The 21613-nt window shown below is 42.6% G+C and overlaps 4 protein-coding genes and 1 long non-coding RNA gene across 6 annotated transcripts; 3 read left to right on the top strand and 2 right to left on the bottom strand.

Moving 5' to 3' along the window:
- The first annotated feature begins 336 nt into the window (after positions 1-336).
- On the top strand, positions 337-1117 carry LOC4328581 (protein GLUTAMINE DUMPER 6). Its single transcript, XM_015768775.3, has one exon. It carries the CDS (start codon positions 434-436, stop codon positions 878-880), a length of 447 nt encoding a protein of 148 aa, XP_015624261.1. The 5' UTR covers positions 337-433; the 3' UTR covers positions 881-1117.
- Positions 1118-4434: 3317 nt separating this feature from the next.
- On the top strand, positions 4435-8708 carry LOC4328580 (serine/threonine protein phosphatase 2A regulatory subunit B''beta). The gene is made up of 11 exons (XM_015767274.3): positions 4435-5046; positions 5179-5284; positions 5623-5722; positions 5810-5915; positions 6155-6245; positions 6337-6478; positions 6603-6750; positions 6835-6944; positions 7451-7607; positions 7694-7819; positions 7925-8708. The coding sequence occupies exons 1-11, from the start codon at positions 4615-4617 to the stop codon at positions 8063-8065; spliced, it is 1659 nt and encodes a 552-aa protein (XP_015622760.1). The 5' UTR covers positions 4435-4614; the 3' UTR covers positions 8066-8708.
- Positions 8709-11624: 2916 nt separating this feature from the next.
- Positions 11625-12597, bottom strand: LOC136355065 (uncharacterized). The gene is made up of 3 exons (XR_010739131.1): positions 12361-12597; positions 11829-12286; positions 11625-11755 (listed from the first exon to the last, which is right to left on the bottom strand). It is a non-coding gene; the product is annotated as an uncharacterized lncRNA (long non-coding RNA).
- A 754-nt stretch (positions 12598-13351) lies between these two features.
- Positions 13352-16034, bottom strand: LOC4328578 (uncharacterized). Its single transcript, XM_026023260.2, has 2 exons — positions 14889-16034; positions 13352-13825 (listed from the first exon to the last, which is right to left on the bottom strand). Exons 1-2 carry the CDS (start codon positions 15930-15932, stop codon positions 13742-13744), a joined length of 1128 nt encoding a protein of 375 aa, XP_025879045.1. The 5' UTR covers positions 15933-16034; the 3' UTR covers positions 13352-13741.
- A 2096-nt stretch (positions 16035-18130) lies between these two features.
- Positions 18131-21331, top strand: LOC4328577 (amino acid transporter AVT6A). Of its 2 annotated transcripts, none has more exons than XM_015770103.3 (6): positions 18131-18205; positions 18776-19210; positions 19744-19896; positions 19987-20190; positions 20276-20741; positions 20842-21331. In XM_015770103.3, the coding sequence occupies exons 2-6, from the start codon at positions 18790-18792 to the stop codon at positions 20975-20977; spliced, it is 1380 nt and encodes a 459-aa protein (XP_015625589.1). In that variant the 5' UTR covers positions 18131-18205; positions 18776-18789; the 3' UTR covers positions 20978-21331. The 2 variants fall into 2 exon arrangements, with proteins under 2 accessions (XP_015625589.1, XP_015625588.1); XM_015770102.3 differs by having other exon boundaries at positions 18131-18210.
- The last annotated feature ends 282 nt before the right edge of the window (positions 21332-21613 follow it).

Genomic DNA, 21613 nt, shown 5'->3' with positions numbered 1-21613 from the left:
TACAAAATCACACATCAAACCATATACAACCAGACTAGTTGCAAGCAAATCAGCTCCCTGATCCTCCACTCCCCTCAAAAAGCAAAACCACAAATCTCTCTTCCATACCAAATTAATTAAAACACCAAATCCATCTGATTAACCATCATCAGTCCAATTAACTAATCAACCAATCAAATCAAATCAAATTAAATTACTAGTGGCCACAAATTAATTAGAGATTAACCTGGGAGCAGCACAGCACAGCACACAGTTTAGCCCAGCCACAGTGTGATGACAGTGTGACCCACTCCCATGCATCCTCTTCCTCCTCCCCTATATAAACCAACCAGCTCAGCTCAGTTGCCTCACATCACACCACACTAGCTGATTAGCTTAAGCTTAGCTGAGATTGATCAAGGCGAGAGGATTAATTTGGTTTAATTTCTTGCAAATGAGGCCGGCTGGAGCGGCTGACATGGCGATGGGCGGGATCGGCGGCGCGGCGGCGTCGACGTCGTCGGTGCCGGCGATGCCGGCGGCGGTGGCGCCGCCGCCGTTCTGGTCGACGCCGACGCCGTACCTGTTCATCGGGTTCGGGGTGGTGATGGCGCTCATCGCGGTGGCGCTCGCCGTGCTGCTGTGCACGCGGCGGAAGGACGGGGGGCGCGGCGTCGGCGGCGAGGAGCGCGGCGACGTCGTCGTCCCGCCGGGGATGATGTCGGTGCGCGTGCTGGCGCCGCTGGACAGGGAGGCGCCGCCCAGGGTGGTGGTCGTGATGGCCGGCGACGACTCGCCGTCGTTCCTCGCCAGCGCCACCCCGCTCGCCTTCGCCGCCGCCGCCGCCACCGGCGTGCCACTCGCGCCAGCACCAAAGGTGGTGGCCCCGCCGCAGCCGTAATACGTACGCCGGCGTCAAGAACGGCGCCGCCGTGTAGTGGCTCGCCGGCGCCGCCATGCGTGGATGTTTCAAGCTACATGTGATCAAGGAGCTAACGATTTTGTCAGAGTTTTCTCCTATTAATTTCACGGCATATGAAGCAATGCTAATTGCTACCTGCAAATATATATGCTAATCTTGTAACATAATTTCCTGCTAATGAGAGGATGAATTACCGGATCTTAATTTTTTTTCTAATTAGCTACTGTTTTGTGAAGAATTAAGAGTGTTTAATTAACCAAATTTGGGGATTAACTTGGAGATTAATTAATGATTTATCATCGGTTAGTGATCAGTGATCTTGACAGTGACGCGTGGCATGCTTTGATTGGTTTCTTTCTCTTTTGCTTTATAAAGAGAATGAAATTAAAGCAATCTGCATGCTGTCGCGGCCTAGTGATGACTACCGAGTCACTGAGCACTATCTCGCCCCGTTCCCATCCGAAATTCCTAATCCCAATAAACTGGTTGTTTTTTTTTTTTTTTTTGCAGGCAGCGCACAAAGTTTTTGCCAACCGTAGTTTCCATGAAATGGATCGGATCATATAATGTTGTGTTTGTATTGCTTTCATTAAGAAAAATGTTGTACTCTATTAAGCTCTTATTTAATTTACAAATTCTTAAATTTTAGATTAACTGCTCGTAGATTTATAATTCGACCACCACCTCTCTAAAGAGGAAGGTAATAAGTGCTCGATGGAGTTAGGGTTTGGGGTGATGGTTGTTATAGAGGTAGGGTGGAGAAGAGGGGGTTAGGGGTAGGAGGAAAAGAAATTGCTAGATCTGGAGGAGCCATGGTGTTGACTGAGAATTGTTATCGGCCGTCGAAAGTGTTGTTGTTGCTAGAGTCACTGGTGAATTTAAGCCGTTCAGCCAATGGTGTTATGGGTGAGTAAGGCTAAAACTAGTTAATTAGAAGGTTAGAGGAGACAACAATAAATCTGACGATGAGAGCCGACGAAGAGAGAAAGAATTAGGAGGCGAAGGAAAGAGATGGTGAGTGTAGACTGGAGAATTGTTGGACATGAGAAGAACGACAGGGCGAGAAATGTTTACCTTTTCGATGGACCGTCGAATCTCAACCCCCCCCCCCCTCTAGTACGATGTTTTTCTTGCCAAATTTTGCTCGAATTTACTGTTTCAAATTTGAATATCTTGTAAACCACTCAAAATTTTACCTTGAACTATGCTTTCATCCATGTTGAAACCTCAAAATTTTATATATAGGTTTTGACCGATTTTCTTCGAAAAGATAAACACAAGTAGTCGAAGACAGTAAAGAAATGAAACCAGACATTAAAAAACCGATAAGCCATATAAGCATTACTTGTACATATGGGCAAGGTGGTATAGGACGGTAGTGGCAATGTGGATGTTTTTATTCGTGGGGTTTGTACAAGTCTGGGTGTTTGTTTAGATGGAAAGAGGAGATATAATGGTAGAAATTGAGATGATGTTTTGTAACAATTCCTTGATCAATACACAGACAGTAGAATACTCTCTAAGCTACCATGAGCCTATGAATAATTTTTCCTCTATTCGAAGAATAAGATCAGATTAAGGTTTTTTAATTAGTGGAACTGTTTGCAGGCTGGCATAGAAGTCAGAGGATATGTGCATATATTTATAGATATATATACTCCAAAAGTCCAAAGCTATTTTACAAACCATTTGCAAAGCGAATCGTTTGCTTTTTCTTAATCCAGAATACCAACAAAGAGCACTTCCCAATCCAATGTGCCCCTCGAACAAGATTCGATGTCCATCAGTCCATGAACAGTGTCAACAAGTTAAATTAAGCAGTAGTACATGCAATGCATGTACCATTTGTCGCCTATTAATTCTATATCCGGTAGTAATATCCACTCATCTTTATCCAAGTTAGGCCATATCTCTGCTCTGCATATGCACTTCTTAAACTGTTCAAAGGCAATGGTTAAGTATGATTATTCTTTTGTAGTGGGAGCTATTAGAGATGTGGAAATAATTTGTGGCATCATGCATATATGTATGTTTGTCTAATCTTAATCTGTATATTATATAGCTCACATCACCTGCCATCAACTTTTAAAAGCCAAAATATGCGTGCATCTGGATAATAATCCTGCCAAAACCCAAAAGTAAGACATCTTGGGCCAAAGATTATGCAGGCCAATTAAGTCAAAAAAAAATTGTAGGCCAATTGTTTACATCTGGGCAAGGTACTTATGGGCTTGGGCTGAAATCATTCTCACACTATTGTCAGCTAATACTGGCCATTTTTGCCTTCTCCACAAGACCATAACAAGTGAGGTGAGAGACCACGCTTCATTTCACAAGAACAACAACAACAACAAACAAACAAACAAACAAACAAACAAACAAACGTTCAGTTTCATAAGAGGTCTAACACGTAAATCCACTTATAAATCATTTTCATGGAGGTTTAAATTATTTATAAGTGGGTTTGTGGATCGGCCACTTGCATCCCTACCAATTTATCGATTAATCTTCATATGTGTGACCCTCTATGCCTCTCATTCAAAATGCAAGAAAGGAAAAAAGTACTGAATTAAGAATTTATATGCATGAAAATTCCTAAGAATTGAAAATATATGAATGAATAAAAGAAGCATGTGGATGCTTCACATGACCCCCTTTTTTTTCTTGAATTTTGGAGTAAAGCATCACATGAAAAGCTAGAGTGAGGCGTAATCTTAAATACTAAAATAAACTAGTAATATACTTGTGCTAACGCAGCGGTGATATTTAGTAAAAGGGGAATTCCGAACTAAAATTTGAACTTATACCTCAGTGTGTTATTTGTTATGTTGTATTACAAGCTGACGAGTTAATATGGATGCAATATGATGCCATGCATGGTGCGAGTTTGACGGTGGTGCTGAATCCTACTTCCTCTCCCATCCTTTCCCTTCCACCCATTTACCCCATCCTTCTCTCCATAGATCTACTCTATTTATGGTTGGGCTTGTGCCATTGACGTACCTCTTCTTTCTCTCCCCATTTGTTTGATGAAAAGCTAGAGATTCAAAAGGCGTTGTCATAGCATCTCTAATTTCTCTACTGATGTACTTCGTCTGGATCAAGATTTGAATTGGTATGTCCTTTGATTTGTTGTTCATCTGATTCTAACAATGCAGTTTCATTTTATCGAAACGAGATTATTCCGAGGATCTCGTTAACTTTTTTACTGTATAAAACGTGAATTAAGAAGTACAATTATTGATCCGCCATAATGTTTTGTCTGTTTAGTGGTAATGAATTATCAAAAACTTCGAGTCTATTTGGACTAGTTACCATAGTTTTTCAAAGAATTGACTATGCACATCTCTATCCATGAGTTGCCCATACAAGAATTGAAAATTTTCATTGAAAAAGAAAAGGAAAAATCAAAGAGGCGAGATCTAGGAATCAAGAACCATCACATCTCGCTGCTTTAGTTTTTGACATCATGTGCATCTGTTGGCGATCCACCCTGCATCGCATATAAAGCCGTTGACCCCGTGAAGCAGCCCAGATGGACCGGATCGGACGGCTGGGATTGCGCCGAGATTCGTGAGGCCGCCGCGTTAAACCATCCTCGTCTCCCTCCCCACGTCGCGCCACGCGCCACGCCGAGCTCGCTCTCGCCGCGCCACGCCGCGCCGCGCGTTCGACCGGATCGGATCGGCGGCGAGGGAGAGGAGAGGGGAGGGATGGAGGCGGCGGATCTGAGCGCCGCGGCGGAGGCGCTGGCGCTGCAGGTGGACCTGCTGCAGCTGCCGCCTGAGATCCCGGCGCCCGGGGCGCCCGCGCTGAGCGTGGTGCTCGACCGGCTGTTCGCGCACTGGCTGACCCTCCCGGACACCGTCGCGCTGGTCGGGTGCCTGGTGCAGAAGGCGAAGGCGAGCGGCGGGGGCGGGGGCGGGGGCGGGGGCGGCGGCGCGGCGGGCGCCGCCGTCGGCCCCGGGTCCGCGATGCTGCCGTCGATGATGATGCAGGGGGGCGCCGCGGTGCCGCCGCTCTCGCCGAGGTCGCCGCGGCTCTCCAGGAGGCCCAGCGGCGTGGGCACCGGCGGCCAGTCCAACCGCTCCGCCTCCCCGCTCCGGCCGGCCACCGCCCGCGCCGTCAAGGAAGTCATACCCCAGGTACGCGTCCTCGATCCCCATCGATCAAATCCACGCAACAATCTCTCGCCGATGGAATCGCCATTGCCGTTGTTGAAATGAGCCAATTCTAATTATTTCAAAATAAATGTTAATGTTGATTTTGATTGGCAGTTCTACTTTCAAGATGGGCGCCCACCCACATACGAGCTGAAGAAGCAATGCATAGCGATTGTTGATCAGCTCTTCGCTGGACACTCCAATGGTCTCCGGATTCAAGGTCTGCTCCAAATCCAATCTGAGACATTCTTTTCGTTCTAACCTTGATTCTTTTCGTTCTAACAATGGATTGATTCTTGGAATTGATCATAATTAAATAATTTAATGGTGTCTGGATGCTGGAGCTAGCATATCCTGATTTAGTCATTGGGTGTTTTCATCCGACCGTATTCGCTTTCATTTTCATAACATGTTCTGTTAATTATTTGTGATGTTGTATAGTCTTGTAGAAGACAAAAAAATGAATTTGTGCCAAGATGTCAACTATCTTGATCAGATCAGTTTGTGAGTGATGCTGTCAACTAATATTCTTTTCTGTCTCCTTTTGTTCTATAATAGAGTTTCGGCTGGTCACTAGGGAACTCTGCAAACTGCCATCATTCTTTACCACTGTTCTTTTTGGGAAGATTGATAAGGAAAACACAGGATTTGTCACAAGGTAGTTGACTACTTGGCTACTTGCACTAGTTTGCAGGGTGCAAAAAAAAATCCCGGTTAAATCCTGTTTTATGTTATTTGTTTTCAGGGATGCCTTCATCGATTTCTGGTTAAATAGCAATATGGTGACTATGGACGTTGCAACCCAAGTATTCATAATCTTAAAGCAAAAGAATCAAGATTTTCTCACAAAGGTATGCCTCATTCATCAAAATATAGGTCTATGGTAAAATATTTCAGAGATGGATTAATTCAGGAAATCAAGGTGTGGGCTTATACACCCCACTGCCTAGGTTTGAATCCTGTTCAATTCGAAATTGGGTGCCTATTATTCTTATATATAACTAAATTTATACTGTGTCGCTCTTTGGTGTCCCGCACATATAGTTCATCGCTGATGTCCTTGTCTTACTATTGTTCCACAATAACTTAGGAGGATTTCAAACCAGTTCTTCGAGACCTTCTGGATAACCATCCTGGCCTGGAGTTCCTAAAGAGCACACCTGAATTTCAAGAAAGATATGGTAAACTATCAATGACATACTGAAATCATGCAACTGAAATATTAAATCCAATCTTGTATTTTTCTTCTACTTATACAGCATTGTTTGCCAGCTGAGACTGTCGTATATAGGATATTTTATTGCTTGAGTCGAATTGGAGGTGGCCATCTTATACTTAGGGAGCTAAAGCGTGGAAATCTGATTGATGCGCTGCGACATGCGGATGATGAAGAGGATATTAATAAAGTTTTAAAGTGAGACATTAAAGCATTTGGTTTCACATTATCTTTGTTGCTTCTCTCCTCTCTTATAGTTGTTATTCTCTTTTTTTGGGGCTCTACAACAAGTGCGGCACTAAAGTTTCTCATTTTTGTATAGGTATTTCTCATATGAGCATTTTTATGTGATATATTGCAAGTTCTGGGAGCTGGACACAGACCATGATTTCTTCATTGATAAAGAAAATCTTATTAAGTATGGAAATCATGCATTGACATATAGGATTGTAGATAGAATTTTCTCAGAGGTTGGTATTATTTTTTTTCTAACCAACTTCAGATTAACTATAACATTGAGTTTGTTTTGACCAATTTGATTTGATATACAATAGGTTCCTAGGAAATTTACCAGCAAGGTTGAAGGGAAGATGGGATATGAAGATTTTGTTCATTTCATATTATCTGAAGAGGATAAGTCATCAGAACCAAGCCAGGAATATTGGTAGGTCACGTTGATTTTACTACTATTTGTTATTATTCCTTAACCGTGCGATGCTCAAACTTCAATTATTGTCACTAGTATTAGAGTGTTCATTTATCTGTCTCAGTTCCTGTTGTATATCACATAGGAACGGAATCTAAATTGTTTCAAGTTTATGCATCTTCTATGCTGTTTTGATTTTCAAGTTTATGCCCCTTATGTAAGCATCAGAAACATTTCTGGGCAACTTGGGCATGCTATTAGACCTCAGGCTAAAAAGTAGTCACAGGACAAACCCCCCAAAGTAACCTTCATCAAAAGAATCTTCATGTTCCTATGGTACTTGTTTCACTGCCAATTTAAGATGGCATACTTCTTATTAATGGTCCCTTCACCAAAGTTCCCTTCATGCTAATCATTCAAATGACAAATGAATGTCACTTCTCTTATTTGTCACTTCTTTTGAGCTTGAGTGTTGAATATTCTAACAATTTATCTTATTTGTGCTGCACATAATCTCTCTTCAGGTTCAGATGTATAGATGTGGATGGCAATGGCATTCTCACACATAATGAACTACAGTTCTTTTTTGAGGAGCAACTTCATCGCATGGAATGCATGGCCCAGGAACCTGTACTGTTTGAAGACATCTTGTGTCAACTAATTGATATGATTGGACCTGAGGTAACCAAACATTTTTCTGTATTTCTATTCTGTTACTAGGTTCTTAGGCTTTTTAAGCTGATATATTTAATTTGTTCTTGTTTCAGAATGAGACCTTTTTTACATTAAAAGACTTCCGAAGGTGCAAACTGTCTGGGCATTTCTTCAACATTCTCTTCAACCTGAACAAATTTATGGCCTTTGAAGCTAGAGATCCCTTCCTCATCCGCCAAGTAAGTCAATTGCCCACTCATATTCTGATAAAATTCAAACAATATTAGCAGATTATGTCATGCTGATAAGTGTTTATGATATATTATTTCCTGATGCAACTGCAGATGCGTGAAGAGCCATCATTGACAGACTGGGATCGTTTTGCTCGGAGAGAGTATATAAGATTGGCCATGGAAGAAGATGGTGAAGATGCTTCAAACGCAAGTGGAGATGTTTGGGATGAGTCACTTGAATCTCCTTTCTAAATTGCAGAAGCTGAGGAATTTGGCAAGGCACATCAGAGCATTCACAGACATCCTTAATAATATCAAAATGAATCGAGCTGATGGTGAAATACTGAACAGCTATTTGATATCTCTACAGAATTTACAGTTGAGGCAACTGTACTCGTGTTGATACATCTAAAGTTTGAAATAGTTTGCCGTGGAGGGCCAATCCAAATCTAGAGACAAATACTTTGATCTAGTTGCCAGTTTCGGTTCTTGATGCCTGTGAGTTTGAACGGCAATTACATTCATGACATGGATCTGGCCTAGTTTTGCTGTTAAACCGAAGCGCAAATCTACATCTACTTGTGATATTCTGAAGTCATCATCCATAGTCAACTGACAAATAAGAAAGTGCATGGGTTCTGATTGAGGGATGGAATCATCGTATGTTCAACTGTACATTGGCTGGAACCACAACTTTACTTTTTCTCATAGTGTTGATTAGATATATGTTTTCTTTTTCAATAAAGTCATCGAGAAGATCATTTACCTGTGAATTTTGTATCTATAATAGTTTGTAGTCGCAATGAACAATGAGTTATTATACAAGATTTATTGTTGCTTTTCTAATAAGTACGTGACAAACTGATGCTGAGAAATATAAATTATAATACGATCATTTTTTTGTCTAATAAGATTCGATCAATTTTTGTGCTGCATGATGTACATGTGTTAAGAAAGATGGAACGACCAAACAACAAAACTATTCTGAATTATCTCAAGTAAATAATTTTGGACCAGGTTAATCTGTAATTTCTGTAAGATATACGTATTTGCAACAATTTGATGGTGATACGCACATGACTACAGGAGATAAAAACAGTGGCTTGAGTGGCTGAACTTCTTGCTAATACCACATCAATGATTGCCTCATGGAGAAAGGTACAGAAAGAAAAGAGTATCCTTTTGCTCATCTTTTGAAGCAAAATGATAATAAATAATTAAGAGCAAAAGGAGGCATCTATCATTGAGTCATCTTTCCTACAACGGTGGAAAGAAGCAGAAGGAACACAAGATTGCAAAATTAAGCATATCCATGCTGCAGATAGAAGAATAATAGCATATTAAACTGCAGAAAAATCAGCATGTTAAATTGAAGAATTATTAAGCAGTAGTATCCTCTCATGGTTTACACACACGCACACACAAAATCAAAGATGAACTGAATTCTCATCAAGAGTTTACCCTGGATAGGACAAAGTTTCTATCTTAAAAAAAAAACACAAAACACAAAAGCCTTGCATATGCCATTTCATTAAGATATCTAAAGTAACATCGACAAAATAGCAGGCCAAACCGCCAAAGGTTGATACAAATTGTAATCTGGAGTTGATACAAATCCCAAATAAGAATTCCTCTCGATTTAGAAAGAATGCCAAATAGCTGACTAGTATTTAGTTTCAAACTAACTACTACTAGTCAGCTATTAAGGGTTGATAATTGTTAGTAGTAATTGGGAATAAGCATCCCTCCACAGAAGTAGAAGCAACCAAAGGTTGTGTATACTTCTTTATTGGAGTATATCCAAGATTCATTCCCTCAAAGTTAAGCCCTTACATTTCTTTTCTGAATTGTCTCTTTAGGAACAGTTAGTTGCTAATCATAGGGATTCTGATAGAGCATTGTGTCGCAATCATATTAGCAATACACATTCTGCTCTTTTTCTAGAATCCGTAAAACCATGCCTTGCAAATAATCACTCACAGATTCCAGCAACTCCAAGCTATTTTTGCATTGGAGTTCTTGTCTGGAGTTCTCAAGTTAGGAAGAAATCAAGAAACTAGCCAGCCAACTATTTAGATTTATTTTCTTTTAAAAGTTGATAATTGAGTAGTAGTTGTGTATAAGCATCCCTCCAGAAAAAAAGTAGCACCAATCAAAGGTTGTGTATACTGCTTTATAGTATATTCAAGGTTCATTGCCTCAAAGTTAGACCCTTACATTTCTTTTCTGAATTGCCTCTTTAGTCACACTTAGCTGCTAATCATAGGGATTCTGATACGATTTTGTCTCAATCCTATTGACAAAACACATTCCAATCCTTTTCTTGAACCAGTAAAACCATGCATTTTGCAAGGATCAATTCACAGATTCCAGCTAATTTGGCATTGGAGTTCTTGTTTGGTGCCACACAACTAACTAGATGTTCCCCATACGTGTTAAATGCCCAGTTTGAAATTGTAGTAAAGGTTCATCTAAAGCCTAGGGCACTAAGGCACTAACTGTTGTGGTGATAAAGGTTGCTTAGACCACAAATCACATCCCTATCCTGTAATATCAATTGTATAATTGAATGATGGTTCTAATGGCTCATTGGCCTAGCCATTGACGTCATCAGAAAAGCTCTTCTGATCAACCCTTTGTTTGGGCTGAGGTACTGCAAAAATTGCAAAAGAGAAAAGGTGTCCTTGTCCATGCTAATAGTCTATAGTTTCCTCAAGCAAGATACTTAGCCTTGTAGGAGATGAACTTGCCGACTAGGACCTGACCAAACACTAGAAAAATTGCTTTCATTTTTTAGTGCTATTGAGAATTGCTTTCATTTTGAACAGAAAATGTCTTGAAGACACCAGATGATATGCAAATAAGATAGCAAAATTCAGTTTTTTTTTAAAAAAAAATAGCAAATAAAAAAAGAGTATGCGTGCAAAACTGAGTCTGGACTTTAGACCATCAGCAGTGAGCATGATTCATAAGAAACTCTTGCCAGAGATGTAGGACATAACTCCATGTTCATGATAACAATAGAAAGGCTAAGGCTCAGAAAAAGCAATGGTCAAAAGGAGTCATCGTTAACAATCATCGACTTTTTAATGATAACAACATAAATTGATTGCTAATCAGTCACAAGAACATGAAATAGTTCTTCTACACACCAAAGCGATTTGGTACATTCTGATTAAACAATCATTGCCACTACTGATTGGTAAGTAAACAAAAGCTTTCAATAACATGAGAAGCCTAGTTGCCTAGTCCAAAACTAAAGTACTTCGTAATGCCACTGCAGAGTACAACATAAAATCATGTACACAAAGGACTGTTGAGTAATAGCACATTGGTATATTATTTATGAATTCCAGAAAGGTCACCATATCTACCTACTGTTTTAGGTAAAACTAGCTGTCAATGAATCTAAATAAACGATTGAAGATGAACAAGTAGCCAAAGACTATTCAAAGAAAGAGAAGAATTTACCAGTGTCTTGATCAAACAGTTTCCAAGCTATACGTAACATGCAGAGTGGAATGAACAATTGGAGTGCTGGCATAGGCCATGTTTAACATTTGCAGATTCACTGAAGATATTGTTGTCGCATCTTGATATAAAAGGCTAGGAAGGTAATTGCTTTACTTGGTCACAAGAACCAATTTGGCCAGAGTGCCTAATGCATTACTCTATGTTTGAGCACACATTATTCACTATAACTGTGTAGCATTCAAGATGATATTTGACATATTAAGAATGAAAAAGAAAAGGAGAAACTTACATCTGATTGTGAACTTAGATGGTGTAAACAACTGGTGCAATTTCTAAATGAAGATTCAAATATCATGCCCTGTTCATATTTCCAAATCTTTCTCATCTCCCTTCTCTGGGTAAATTTCACATGCATTGCAATCGCCATTCCATAGGAAAAATGACGGCTATGCGCATTGCAGATTCTACCTGGAACAGAGAAAACAGTTGTTACTTTAGACAGAATTTCCACACAGAAAAGCATTTTTTCGAGAAAGCATACCTTTCTCTACGACGCCGACATGTTCGCAGCAATAACCTAATGCTATATCTCATAAATCAACATGATAATCTCAAACAGCCACAAAGATGCAAAGGCAAACTTGCTTACAACACAAGTAGGCCATTGTCTACAACTTTAGATGCTTTTCTGACAATTTAAAAGGAACACATCTCTGCTCAACCTTCCCCTCCATTCATTCAGAGCACCCAACTCCTTGAAACTAAAATCCACTGCCTCTTTCCTCCTCCACATTGCAAACCTTCCAAAATCCCCCTCCCTATCAAACATGCAGCATGATGCCATATCCAACATTGCATACCATCCTAGCATGGATTTCACAAGCTTTTTCCTGCCGCAAACCGACGCTTACTCGCATGATCTCAGTGCATTGCTGGACATGGCTGTGGTTGATCCATACATCAGCTGCAATGGCAGCAGCATCACCATGATTCCAGTGACTGAAGATGAAGCAAATGCTCAGCCGATGAACCATGGCAATGACGAGAGGAAGAAGAGAAGGCTGGTGTCAAACCGTGAGTCTGCAAGGAGGTCCCGGGTGAGGAAGCAGAGGCGCCTGGATGAGCTCTCATCTCAGGTTTCAGAGCTTCGAGACACCAACCAGAGGCTTCTTGTTGAGCTGAATCACATGATCTCCAAGCATGCTCGCATTGTCAGGGAGAATTCCCAGCTCAGAGAAGAAGCTTCTGACCTGCAGAGAAAGCTCAGTGAGATGAAAATGGAAGATGCTGAAGTAGCTGCTGCTGCTGCTGCAGCACCACGAACATTAGAAGTAGCTTAATTAATTATTTAAGCTAGTTCTAATGTTCACTAATTAATTGCAGCATATCATGGCTAGTAGCCTTGGAGTGTTGCATACTGCATAGTTGTACTACTAATTAATTATAGGTGAATATTCTTTTTTTTTTATTTTTATTTTTCCTTTGTGCAAAGAGAGCATATAGGTAATTCGAGACTACTACCTTTGTATTTTGTACTAATATCGATTGAATTGAGAATGGCTGAATTCTCCTCCTCTAGATATGTCAAAAGAATATGACAAAAGAATTTAAAGATGCATGTCATTTCATTTGATAGCACCTTTTGACTGGTCGATTAAGAGCATGTCAATTGTCAATCAGTCCTAAACGCTACTACTACCACCTTTTGTTGGGCATTATTGCCCTGTACTTTATCCATGATTGCCAGTGTTACATCAATTTCAAATGGTAAGCATGGCTGATGATGTTTTTTATGTACAGAGCACAGTTACATTTGGCAAGTGTTATAAGAGCACTTTCAGAAATCAAAAGATGCATACCAAAACTGTAATAAGACAGTTCTGCTCCCCCCTCAGAAATTGCAGGTCTGTGACCTCCAAAGAGAGGTAAAGAGTGGTAGAGAAGAGATTACAAAAACAATTTGTGACAATTAAACCCATCTAATGCGTCATAAAAACAATTAAACCCATCTCAATTTGTCAGACAGACAACTTGTCAGAGAGAACATTTGGGGTAGCTATCACATGTCAGAAGCAATCTCCTGGGCGATCTGATAAAAGATTCAACAAATCCCAACCATTACAAATCATGCATTCGAAGGGGAATTCTGTTTTCAGCTTCAGAAACAAGAAAAAGGAACTGTAGCTAATCAGATTAGTGCAAGAGCCTTGAAGATAACCGACAACTCATCATTCATACGAGCCGAAGAACGAGAAAATGAGTGGATCGAACTACTTAGTTTTGTACATTTACAGCATATCATAGGACAACAATATGCTGAGTGTTAGCCAAAATGTTGGATGCCGGTACAGTTTTCCTGCCAACATTCCAAGGGAGTTGGGGGGTCCCTCTACCTACGTCAGTTCAGTTTCTTGTCTTAGCTGCCTGATCATCATACCAAATACTGGGACCGCATCAAAATGAAGTTTTCTCAGGTCCATTTTCTACCACACATTCACTTGCGCCTTCAGCACCCATGGTTGCGCTGTCTCCACAGCCCTGTCAATGTAGGAGGCAATACATCACATTACAACACAGCAGTTTAATCGTACCATGTGCTTTACTAAATTTGAAAGATAAGACCGAGTAAAATGATAACATCGACAGAGACTGCCAACAACTATATCATTCCTGGAAAAGACAGGTGGTGACTGGTGACTGGTGTCAAACAAGCCTCCTAATTAGCATTGCTACCTGTTGTAAAAACAACAGACTAAGAATATGCCAGCAAGTTGGTCCCAAACGTTGGGTCAAGTGTGACCTATGCTGAAAAACAAAGGGCAAGCGCAATGTTTGCAAGGATGAAAATACTCAAGTTTAGTAAAATATAATGACTTTCACAGTGTTTCAATTTGGTCCCATAAATAGGTTCGATCAAGGGAAACCTATCATTAAAAATAAAGGTCCACAGTCCCCTGCAATGTTTGCAAGGGAGAGGTAAATTCCCAGATCAGGTTTAGTAAAATCCAATTGCTTTCACAACGGTTAATGAAATTAGCATTCGAACTGGTACATCAGTATACATGAACCAATCATGTCACCTGCCATTACAGCCTTACAGACACAATCAGAGAAGTTGCACAGGTCCTCACTGTTTGCTTTGGTTAAAATTAAGAACAGTGGTTTTCTGCTCATGCATTTTATCCTAAAGGCTTCTTCTATGACTTAATATGAGCTCTTAACTTCTGGTTTCCCTAAAGGCTTCCTATGCTTTCTCCAGTTCATAACTTAATATGTGGGCATGTTTAGCCAACAGAGCTTACAATTAAATATCCCTAATTGTTCATTCCTGAGTTTCAAAATTCAAATGTACATTTGGAATAAGCAAATAGACAGGCAATATCCAGCACACCAATAATTACATTAGCATTGAAATTTAGTCAAACCACTTAACTATAAATACTTTGCAGTTTCACTATTTTATATTGACCATTGAAGTCCAATTCGTTTTTTTAAAAGAGAGCAAATACAAATTTTTTTAAAAAATTATGAAGATGCATGCTGTAAGCCACCGCCATGAAAGTGCACCTAAGATCTTTTCCACTAAATGTCAACATCATACCTGTGCCGGTGCACCCTGATGCTCCACTGCTGCTAGAACAATCACGCGCCGAGCCATACGTTGTTCATAATCGTCATCTTCAGTGCGAACTTGGTGCCGGCAGACAGGGCAAGTGGTCCTGATAGTTAACCATGGCCAGATACAGTCCCCATGGAAGTAATGCTTGCACGGGAGCAAGGCGACGATCTGCCCCGACGCAAAAGAGTCCTTGCACACGGCGCAGCCACGAGAGGCCTCCTCTTCACTGAGCGTCGCCTCCGGCAAGCTCTCCACCACCAATTGGGACGCACGCGAGGGCCGCATGCTCATGCCGGCACCGGCCTCCCTGACCTGTCCTCCTCCGAGTACCTCGACAAACTGGAAGTCATCGGAGTCAGTGTCATCGGCGTCCACCATCATCCGGAATCCCGCGGCGGTGCCACTGATGGCCCGCGGCGGCGGCCCGAACTCGAATCCATTCGGCATGATCCCCCCGCCATTGCCGGCCTCCTCCTCCTCCACCACCACCTCTTCCCGTACCTCATCGGCGCCCATCACCTCGTGGATGTCCTCGAGGATGCCCCCAATGGCCATCGCTGTGTCGAGATCGAAGGCGCTCACCATGAACCCATCTACGTCGCCGCCGCCGCCGATGCCGACGCCGTGGCCGTGGCCGAGGACCAGTAGCTCCTCCTCCTCCTCCTCCTCTTCGTCCTCGGAGAGGCGCATCGCGGACACGATCTGGTGGAGGGTGGCGGAGAGGTCGCCGTCGGAGTCGAGGGAGCGGGCTAGGGTTTGGGGGAGGGGATCGTCGTCGTGGGGGTCGCCCGTCTCGCGGGCGCCGGAGGATGACGCGTCGGAGAGGTCGCGGACGGAGAAACCGGAGACGCAGAACTCCTCCACGCCGCCGCCGCCGAAGGGGCCGTCGCAGAACTCCTCCCAATCGTCGTCGACATCGGAGGCGCCGTAGCAGAGATCCTCGACGTCGAACGGCCCGTAGCAGAACTCATCGCCGTCGCCGTCGTCCCCGAAGAATGAGGAGTCGTCGCCGGCGAGCCCCGCCATGGGGATCGGGGCAGGCGTTTCTGTCTTCCGTTGGTTTTTTTTTTTTCCCTTGTCGCAACTCGCAAAGAGGAAGCGTGATTTCAAATGCCGCTTTCCCAGTCTGAAAGCGTATTTTGTTTCCTTCTTTATATAGCCCACCCGACGCCGTTTGATCTCCACGAAGATGTTAGGCCCTGGCCCATTATTGAACTTATCAAACTACGGGCGGAATAAGTTCACTTGCCATCCGTCATCTTTACGTCTAGTTTAACTTATATTCCTAAACCGCGGTACCAGAAATCTTCACTCTCCATCTTAACAGAACCGTATAATTCAGGTCCTTTGACGACGGTATAGATGACGGTTTCACTGACGTAGCATCCTATTTAGTAAAAAGAAATTAAAAGGCACATGGGGCCCACCTGTAAGTGACATACATCTTCCTCCTCTACTCCCTTTATCTTTTCCCTGCATCTGCATGTCGTAGCAGCAACCCTTCGCCCGCAAATCTACGTGTCAACTGTCAAGACAAGTTAACCAAATAACCATCCCTGAAATAAAACAGATAGCTCCTGAACAAAAAAGGAAGCCTTTTTAATTGTTGCAAGCCTGCAACCGGTGAACATGCTCACACACCGATCGCATGCTCGAATTCTCGGCAATCAACGAAATAACCCAGCAACAACATTAAAAACCAGAGCCTTTCTGATGAAAACTGAAGCAAAATTAATTGAAGGTGGCCTTGCCGTACTTAATGATCCAAGCCACATAGATCGATTTATCGACCGACTTCAAACTGAATTGGCTATGTGCTTCCGCTGAGCAAGGACAACAACACAAGGAGATAAGTGTTAATCTCCCTTCCTAATCCTTCCGATCCTGTTGCTATAAGTCGGTTAAGTGGTTATGGCAAGGAGGATGTCTATATGTACACATGTTCTGTGATTATTCAATCTATCGCTTCAATAAGCAATATTTTCTAGTGGGGCGATTGGATTCGCCTGTCCTGAGCTAGAATTCCATGGTGCAACGGCGTCGCTGGTGTGAAAGCCACGGCAATGATGGACATATATACTTGGGTGCCCCGACGCGGCTTGCGTCTACAAGCTCGTCAAGGTCATCATATCGTCGTGCAGCCCCTGCCCCCCTGCTCCTAGCACAACATCTACCTCATCCATCTCCACACGAGCCGAGCCCTCTGCGCGCTATCGCGCCCGTGAGCTCAGCCCCGCCCGATCCCTTCGTCTCGTGCACCGGCGCCGCCTTCATGCGGGTTTGCTCGCATGCCAAGCCCCTCCGCGCGAGGCCTATCCCGGCGCGGCGTCCACCCGGCATGCCATCGGTCCCTCCGCTTCGCTGTTGTGGGACGTGGGTCGGGGATGGATGGATAGGCAAGGCGGCTGACGAGCTCAAGCATAGCCTCCATTACGGACACGCCTGAGTGAGATTGGGAAAGAGAGAGGAGTAGAGGAAGAAAATGTCTTGGGTCTCACATGTCTTTTTTCTGACTAGGATGCGCCCGCACCGTGAGACCTGATTTGAATGGCTTTGTCAAGATGGAGGATAAAGTATGCACACGTGTGACATATGGCAAGACAACAAGACGATTTGCCCCCAAAAAGAAAAAAAAAAGAGGATAAAACGGATTTGCCAACAAAGACGATGATAAAAAAACACCTCTCATAGTCCCGCAAACACACACTTGTGCTATTGTCGAGTAGCGGCAGATCCATCCCTCTCGCCGCAATCCGCCGTCGCCGTCGTCGCGTGGCCGTCGCCGCCACCCGCCAGTCGCCGCGCACACGCATCGCCGTTCTTTTAACTTGTCATCTTGTTGCTGTGGATAAGGGACCAAACCAAGAAAGAAAGGCGAGGCCGGAAGGAAGCAATCAGCCGCCCGCCGGGGAATTTCTTTTCCTTTTATTTACTTTAATTTAATCGAGCACAAGCAGGAGGAGGAGAGGCAAAGGAAAAGATCGATTTTGATTGGCGAGCCAAGGGGGAGGAAGGCGGCGGGAGGACGCAATCTGGATTGGAAAGTTTGGCCTTTTCTCTCTCTTTCTTTGGGCGGAAAGCGACCCCCAGCCGCGGCGACCCGGAAGGCAAGAACTCCTCCAGTTGTTGGTTTGGTGTGAAAGAGAAGAGAGAGGCTTTTGCTCTGCTGATCCACCCGGCGTTGGTTCGCCTATAAAAAAAGAGAGGAGTTTGGGGGAGGAAGAGAGAGCTTCTGTAGGTGTGATATTCTCTTTTGATCTTATCTGATCGCCGGTATTGAGCAAGGATTGGGGTTTGGGGTAAGGTATGTTTCTTTCTCCTTCTCATTTTTAGGGCTTAAAAATTTGGGTTGTGGAGATTGGTTTGTTGTAGGATTGGGATTAGGTGGTATTTGATTGGTTGGGCTGAGTGATCTCACTCTGAACAATCCCCCCGAGTAGGCGAATTCGTCTAAATTTCGATGTATGCTTCTTCCTGTCGATGGTTGTAGTGAAATCTCGTTCAAGGCATCCTGTATGAATTTAGCTGGAAAATGTTGGGTTCTGGGGGAATTTTAAGTGGTTTATCCGGTGGGTAGTGCTCAGATTGATCTTTATTGTGATTTTGCCATCATTTATTGGCAAACTTTTAATCAGAATCCGTGTCAGCTCGGATTGGTGTGCGGCAAGCTTATTTCTAATCTGTAGTTTGTCATTGATATGGTGGTTATAACTATGCAAAGCTCCTGAATACCTTATATGAACATTTTGGGTTTTTCCGAACCACAAATAAACTTGAAATTACGCTGCCCAAATTTGCGAAGACAATTAATGATCGTAGGAGTCCAAACAAAGATCCTGTTGTTCTAACTGAAGATTTTTCCCATACAGGATAGCGAACACAAATGGGAATTGGGAATGGATCACCAAGTGACAGCAGGCATGTGTCACACAAGGAAATACGAGATGAGACCACACCGCTTCTCCCAATTAAGGAAGAGGAGGAGGGGATCCATGAGTTCAATGGAGCTTCTTTCTCCGGTGCAGTGTTCAATCTGTCAACGACCATCGTGGGGGCTGGAATTATGGCACTGCCAGCGAGCATCAAGATGCTGGGAATTATCCCTGGTATCCTGATGATCATCCTTGTGGCGTTGCTCACTGAGGCATCCATTGACATGCTGGTCAGGTGCAGCCACGAGGGCAAGATTACGTCCTACGGGTGGCTGATGGGTGAAACTTTCGGTCAGTGGGGGAGGATCGCGCTGCAAGCATCTGTTGTAATAAACAACATTGGCATGATGATCGTTTACATGATTATCGTTGGTATGCCTCTGAAAACCACACCCTTTTGTTATCCTACTTCTGAACAACAACCATACTGTTGAATAGTGCTAGTACATGTTTAGTTCCTTTTTTTAGTTGCTCCTCTGAATAATCAATAATTCTTGGAAGCCAGGGAGTCTCTTAATTACTCGTGTTGAACATATGGCATGTGACATGTGAAGAAAACCCATATTTGTTTACAGAGCTTAAAAGTTAAAACTAACTCTTCTTATATTTATTTGCTTGAGGCTCTTCTAAGTATCGATACTGATTGTTGACTAAGTTATTGTTTTGGAGTTGATTTTTCCTTCTTTTTTTTTGTCTTGTTATACTTTAAGGTATGGTAAGCATTCACTCGTAATTTGATTAGCCTCCCTCCACTGTACTAGACAATATAGATGGTTTGCACTTGTGCTCATTATTGTTGTATCATAAGTTGTGGTTGTAAGTTGTCTCGTTCAATAGGCTATCAATTCACCTGAAATTATTACCGTTGATGGTTAGTAGATACTCATTCATCTTTCTTTCTTAAGGTGATGTGCTGTCCGGAACATCAACAAGTGGTGTTCATCACCGTGGCATCTTCGAGGGGTGGTTTGGACCTCATTTGTGGAATTCTCGTCCGGTTGTTCTCCTTGCTACGACTCTTTTTGTGTTTGGTCCATTGGTGAGCTTTAAGCGTTTGGGTAGGTGAATTCCACATTGTAATATGAGGTTCACTGTGCTAACTATTGTTTACGGTTAACTCATACTAATAAAACATCTTTGGTTTATAGATTCATTGAGATACACATCTGCACTGTCAGTTGCTCTTGCTGTGGTTTTTGTTGTCATCACTGCTGGAATTGCGATTGTCAGACTCATTGAAGGAACTGTGGAGATTCCCAAACTCTTTCCCGAGTTAGATGGAACTAATTCCATCTGGGAACTCTTTACAGCTGTGCCTGTTGTTGTCACTGCCTACATTTGCCACTACAATGGTGTGTTTCCTACTGCTCACTTAGTTTACGCTTGCTGTTGTTTATTTGTGTGTGGCCTGAATGTGAACTTTTCATGATTATACAGTACATAGCATCGACAATGAGTTGGAAGATAGAACTCAAACCAAGCCAATTGTGCAAACTTCACTGGCTCTCTGCTCAAGTGTGTACATTGCGACAAGCTTCTTTGCATATCTCCTCTTTGGCGAGGGTACCCTGGCTGATGTACTCGCCAACTTTGACTCCAACCTTCATATTCCATTCAGCTCTGTCTTCAATGATGTTGTGAGAGTGAGCTATGTAGTCCACATCATGCTCGTCTTTCCCATAGTCTTCTTCGCCCTTAGGCTCAATTTGGATGGACTGCTCTTCCCTACTGCAAGGCACATTTCTCGTGACAACAGAAGGTTCGCCATTATCACGGGATCACTCCTTGCTGTAATTTATCTTGCTGCCATCTTCATACCGAGCATCTGGGACGCGTTCCAATTCACCGGTGCCACAGCTGCTGTTCTTATCGGTTTTATCTTTCCTGCCATGATCATACTCAGGTAACCTAGTGACCACTAGTATTATTTTCAGTTGATACATAATTGGACATCGCTCAGGTTCTATCTGATCTAATTTGTATGTTTTTCCTCTTTCATGTAGAGATCCTTATGGAATTGCAACCAAGCGCGACAAGATTTTGGCCTTAACCATGATTGTGCTTGCGGTGCTCTCAAATTCTGTGGCTCTATACAGCGATGCACTGAACATCATCTTTCACAGGAAAGTGGAGGCCTAAAACTCCATACTTCGAGCGACAAAGTGGAATGTACAGTTAGAATGATTTGGTGAGTTTAAATTAGTAATACCCAGCAAAGCAATGTGATTTTCGGTGGTAGCCATTGATTTTTATTCTGGACACCTGAAAGGATTTGATTTGCTGCATTTGTCTAGTTTCCTGAACATAAGCTGGTTCAACATTTAGAAGAGCCACTTGTGAATTGTGATATGGTTGCGGTTGTTTGTATCTATTCCGCCAAAAAGAATTTTTCTTTTTGTTCTATACATGTTTATTCAATCATCCTGAAAATTTTAAGTGGATGACTTGAAAAGGTTGTTTATATATACAATAATGCACATTGAAACTTGAGTTGCTGTTTTGTGTTACAAAGAACTTTGAGCCACTGTATGCTACCCTCTTTTTTTTTTGCGCGCTACTGTATGCTATGTTGATTTGCAGAAATATATAATTGCCCAATTGCCTTAACAAGAGTACAACTATTTGAACAATCCAATTGAATGTGCATCAATATTGAGATTATGTACATTCTTGTGTAATTGTGTTGAACTGGCAGCTTGGTTCCGGAGAAGTTAAGCAAGATGTGGCAGGCTAAAACAGACTTCTGCGCAGATAATTAAGATGTATTGTTTACTT

The sequence above is a fragment of the Oryza sativa genome, chromosome 2 (genome assembly GCF_034140825.1).
Source record: "Oryza sativa Japonica Group chromosome 2, ASM3414082v1".
NCBI lineage: Eukaryota > Viridiplantae > Streptophyta > Magnoliopsida > Poales > Poaceae > Oryza > Oryza sativa.
The sequence above is the reverse complement of the archived record's forward strand: the minus strand, read 5'-3'. Positions and strand labels throughout refer to the sequence as shown.

Excerpts from the sequence above, each read along its gene's own strand:
- LOC4328581 (XM_015768775.3), top strand. The coding sequence starts at position 434 with ATGAGGCCGGCTGGAGCGGCTGACATGGCGATGGGCGGGATCGGCGGC.
- LOC4328577 (XM_015770103.3), top strand. The coding sequence starts at position 18,790 with ATGGGAATTGGGAATGGATCACCAAGTGACAGCAGGCATGTGTCACAC. Across the intron at positions 20,191-20,275 it reads CTACATTTGCCACTACAATG|TACATAGCATCGACAATGAG; the intron begins GTGTGTTTCCTA and ends ATGATTATACAG. Across the intron at positions 20,742-20,841 it reads CCTGCCATGATCATACTCAG|AGATCCTTATGGAATTGCAA; the intron begins GTAACCTAGTGA and ends TCTTTCATGTAG.
- LOC4328580 (XM_015767274.3), top strand. The coding sequence starts at position 4,615 with ATGGAGGCGGCGGATCTGAGCGCCGCGGCGGAGGCGCTGGCGCTGCAG. Across the intron at positions 5,916-6,154 it reads ATCAAGATTTTCTCACAAAG|GAGGATTTCAAACCAGTTCT; the intron begins GTATGCCTCATT and ends ACAATAACTTAG. Across the intron at positions 7,820-7,924 it reads ATCCCTTCCTCATCCGCCAA|ATGCGTGAAGAGCCATCATT; the intron begins GTAAGTCAATTG and ends ATGCAACTGCAG.
- LOC4328578 (XM_026023260.2), bottom strand. The coding sequence starts at position 15,932 with ATGGCGGGGCTCGCCGGCGACGACTCCTCATTCTTCGGGGACGACGGC. Across the intron at positions 13,826-14,888 it reads ATCAGGGTGCACCGGCACAG|GGCTGTGGAGACAGCGCAAC; the intron begins GTATGATGTTGA and ends CTACATTGACAG.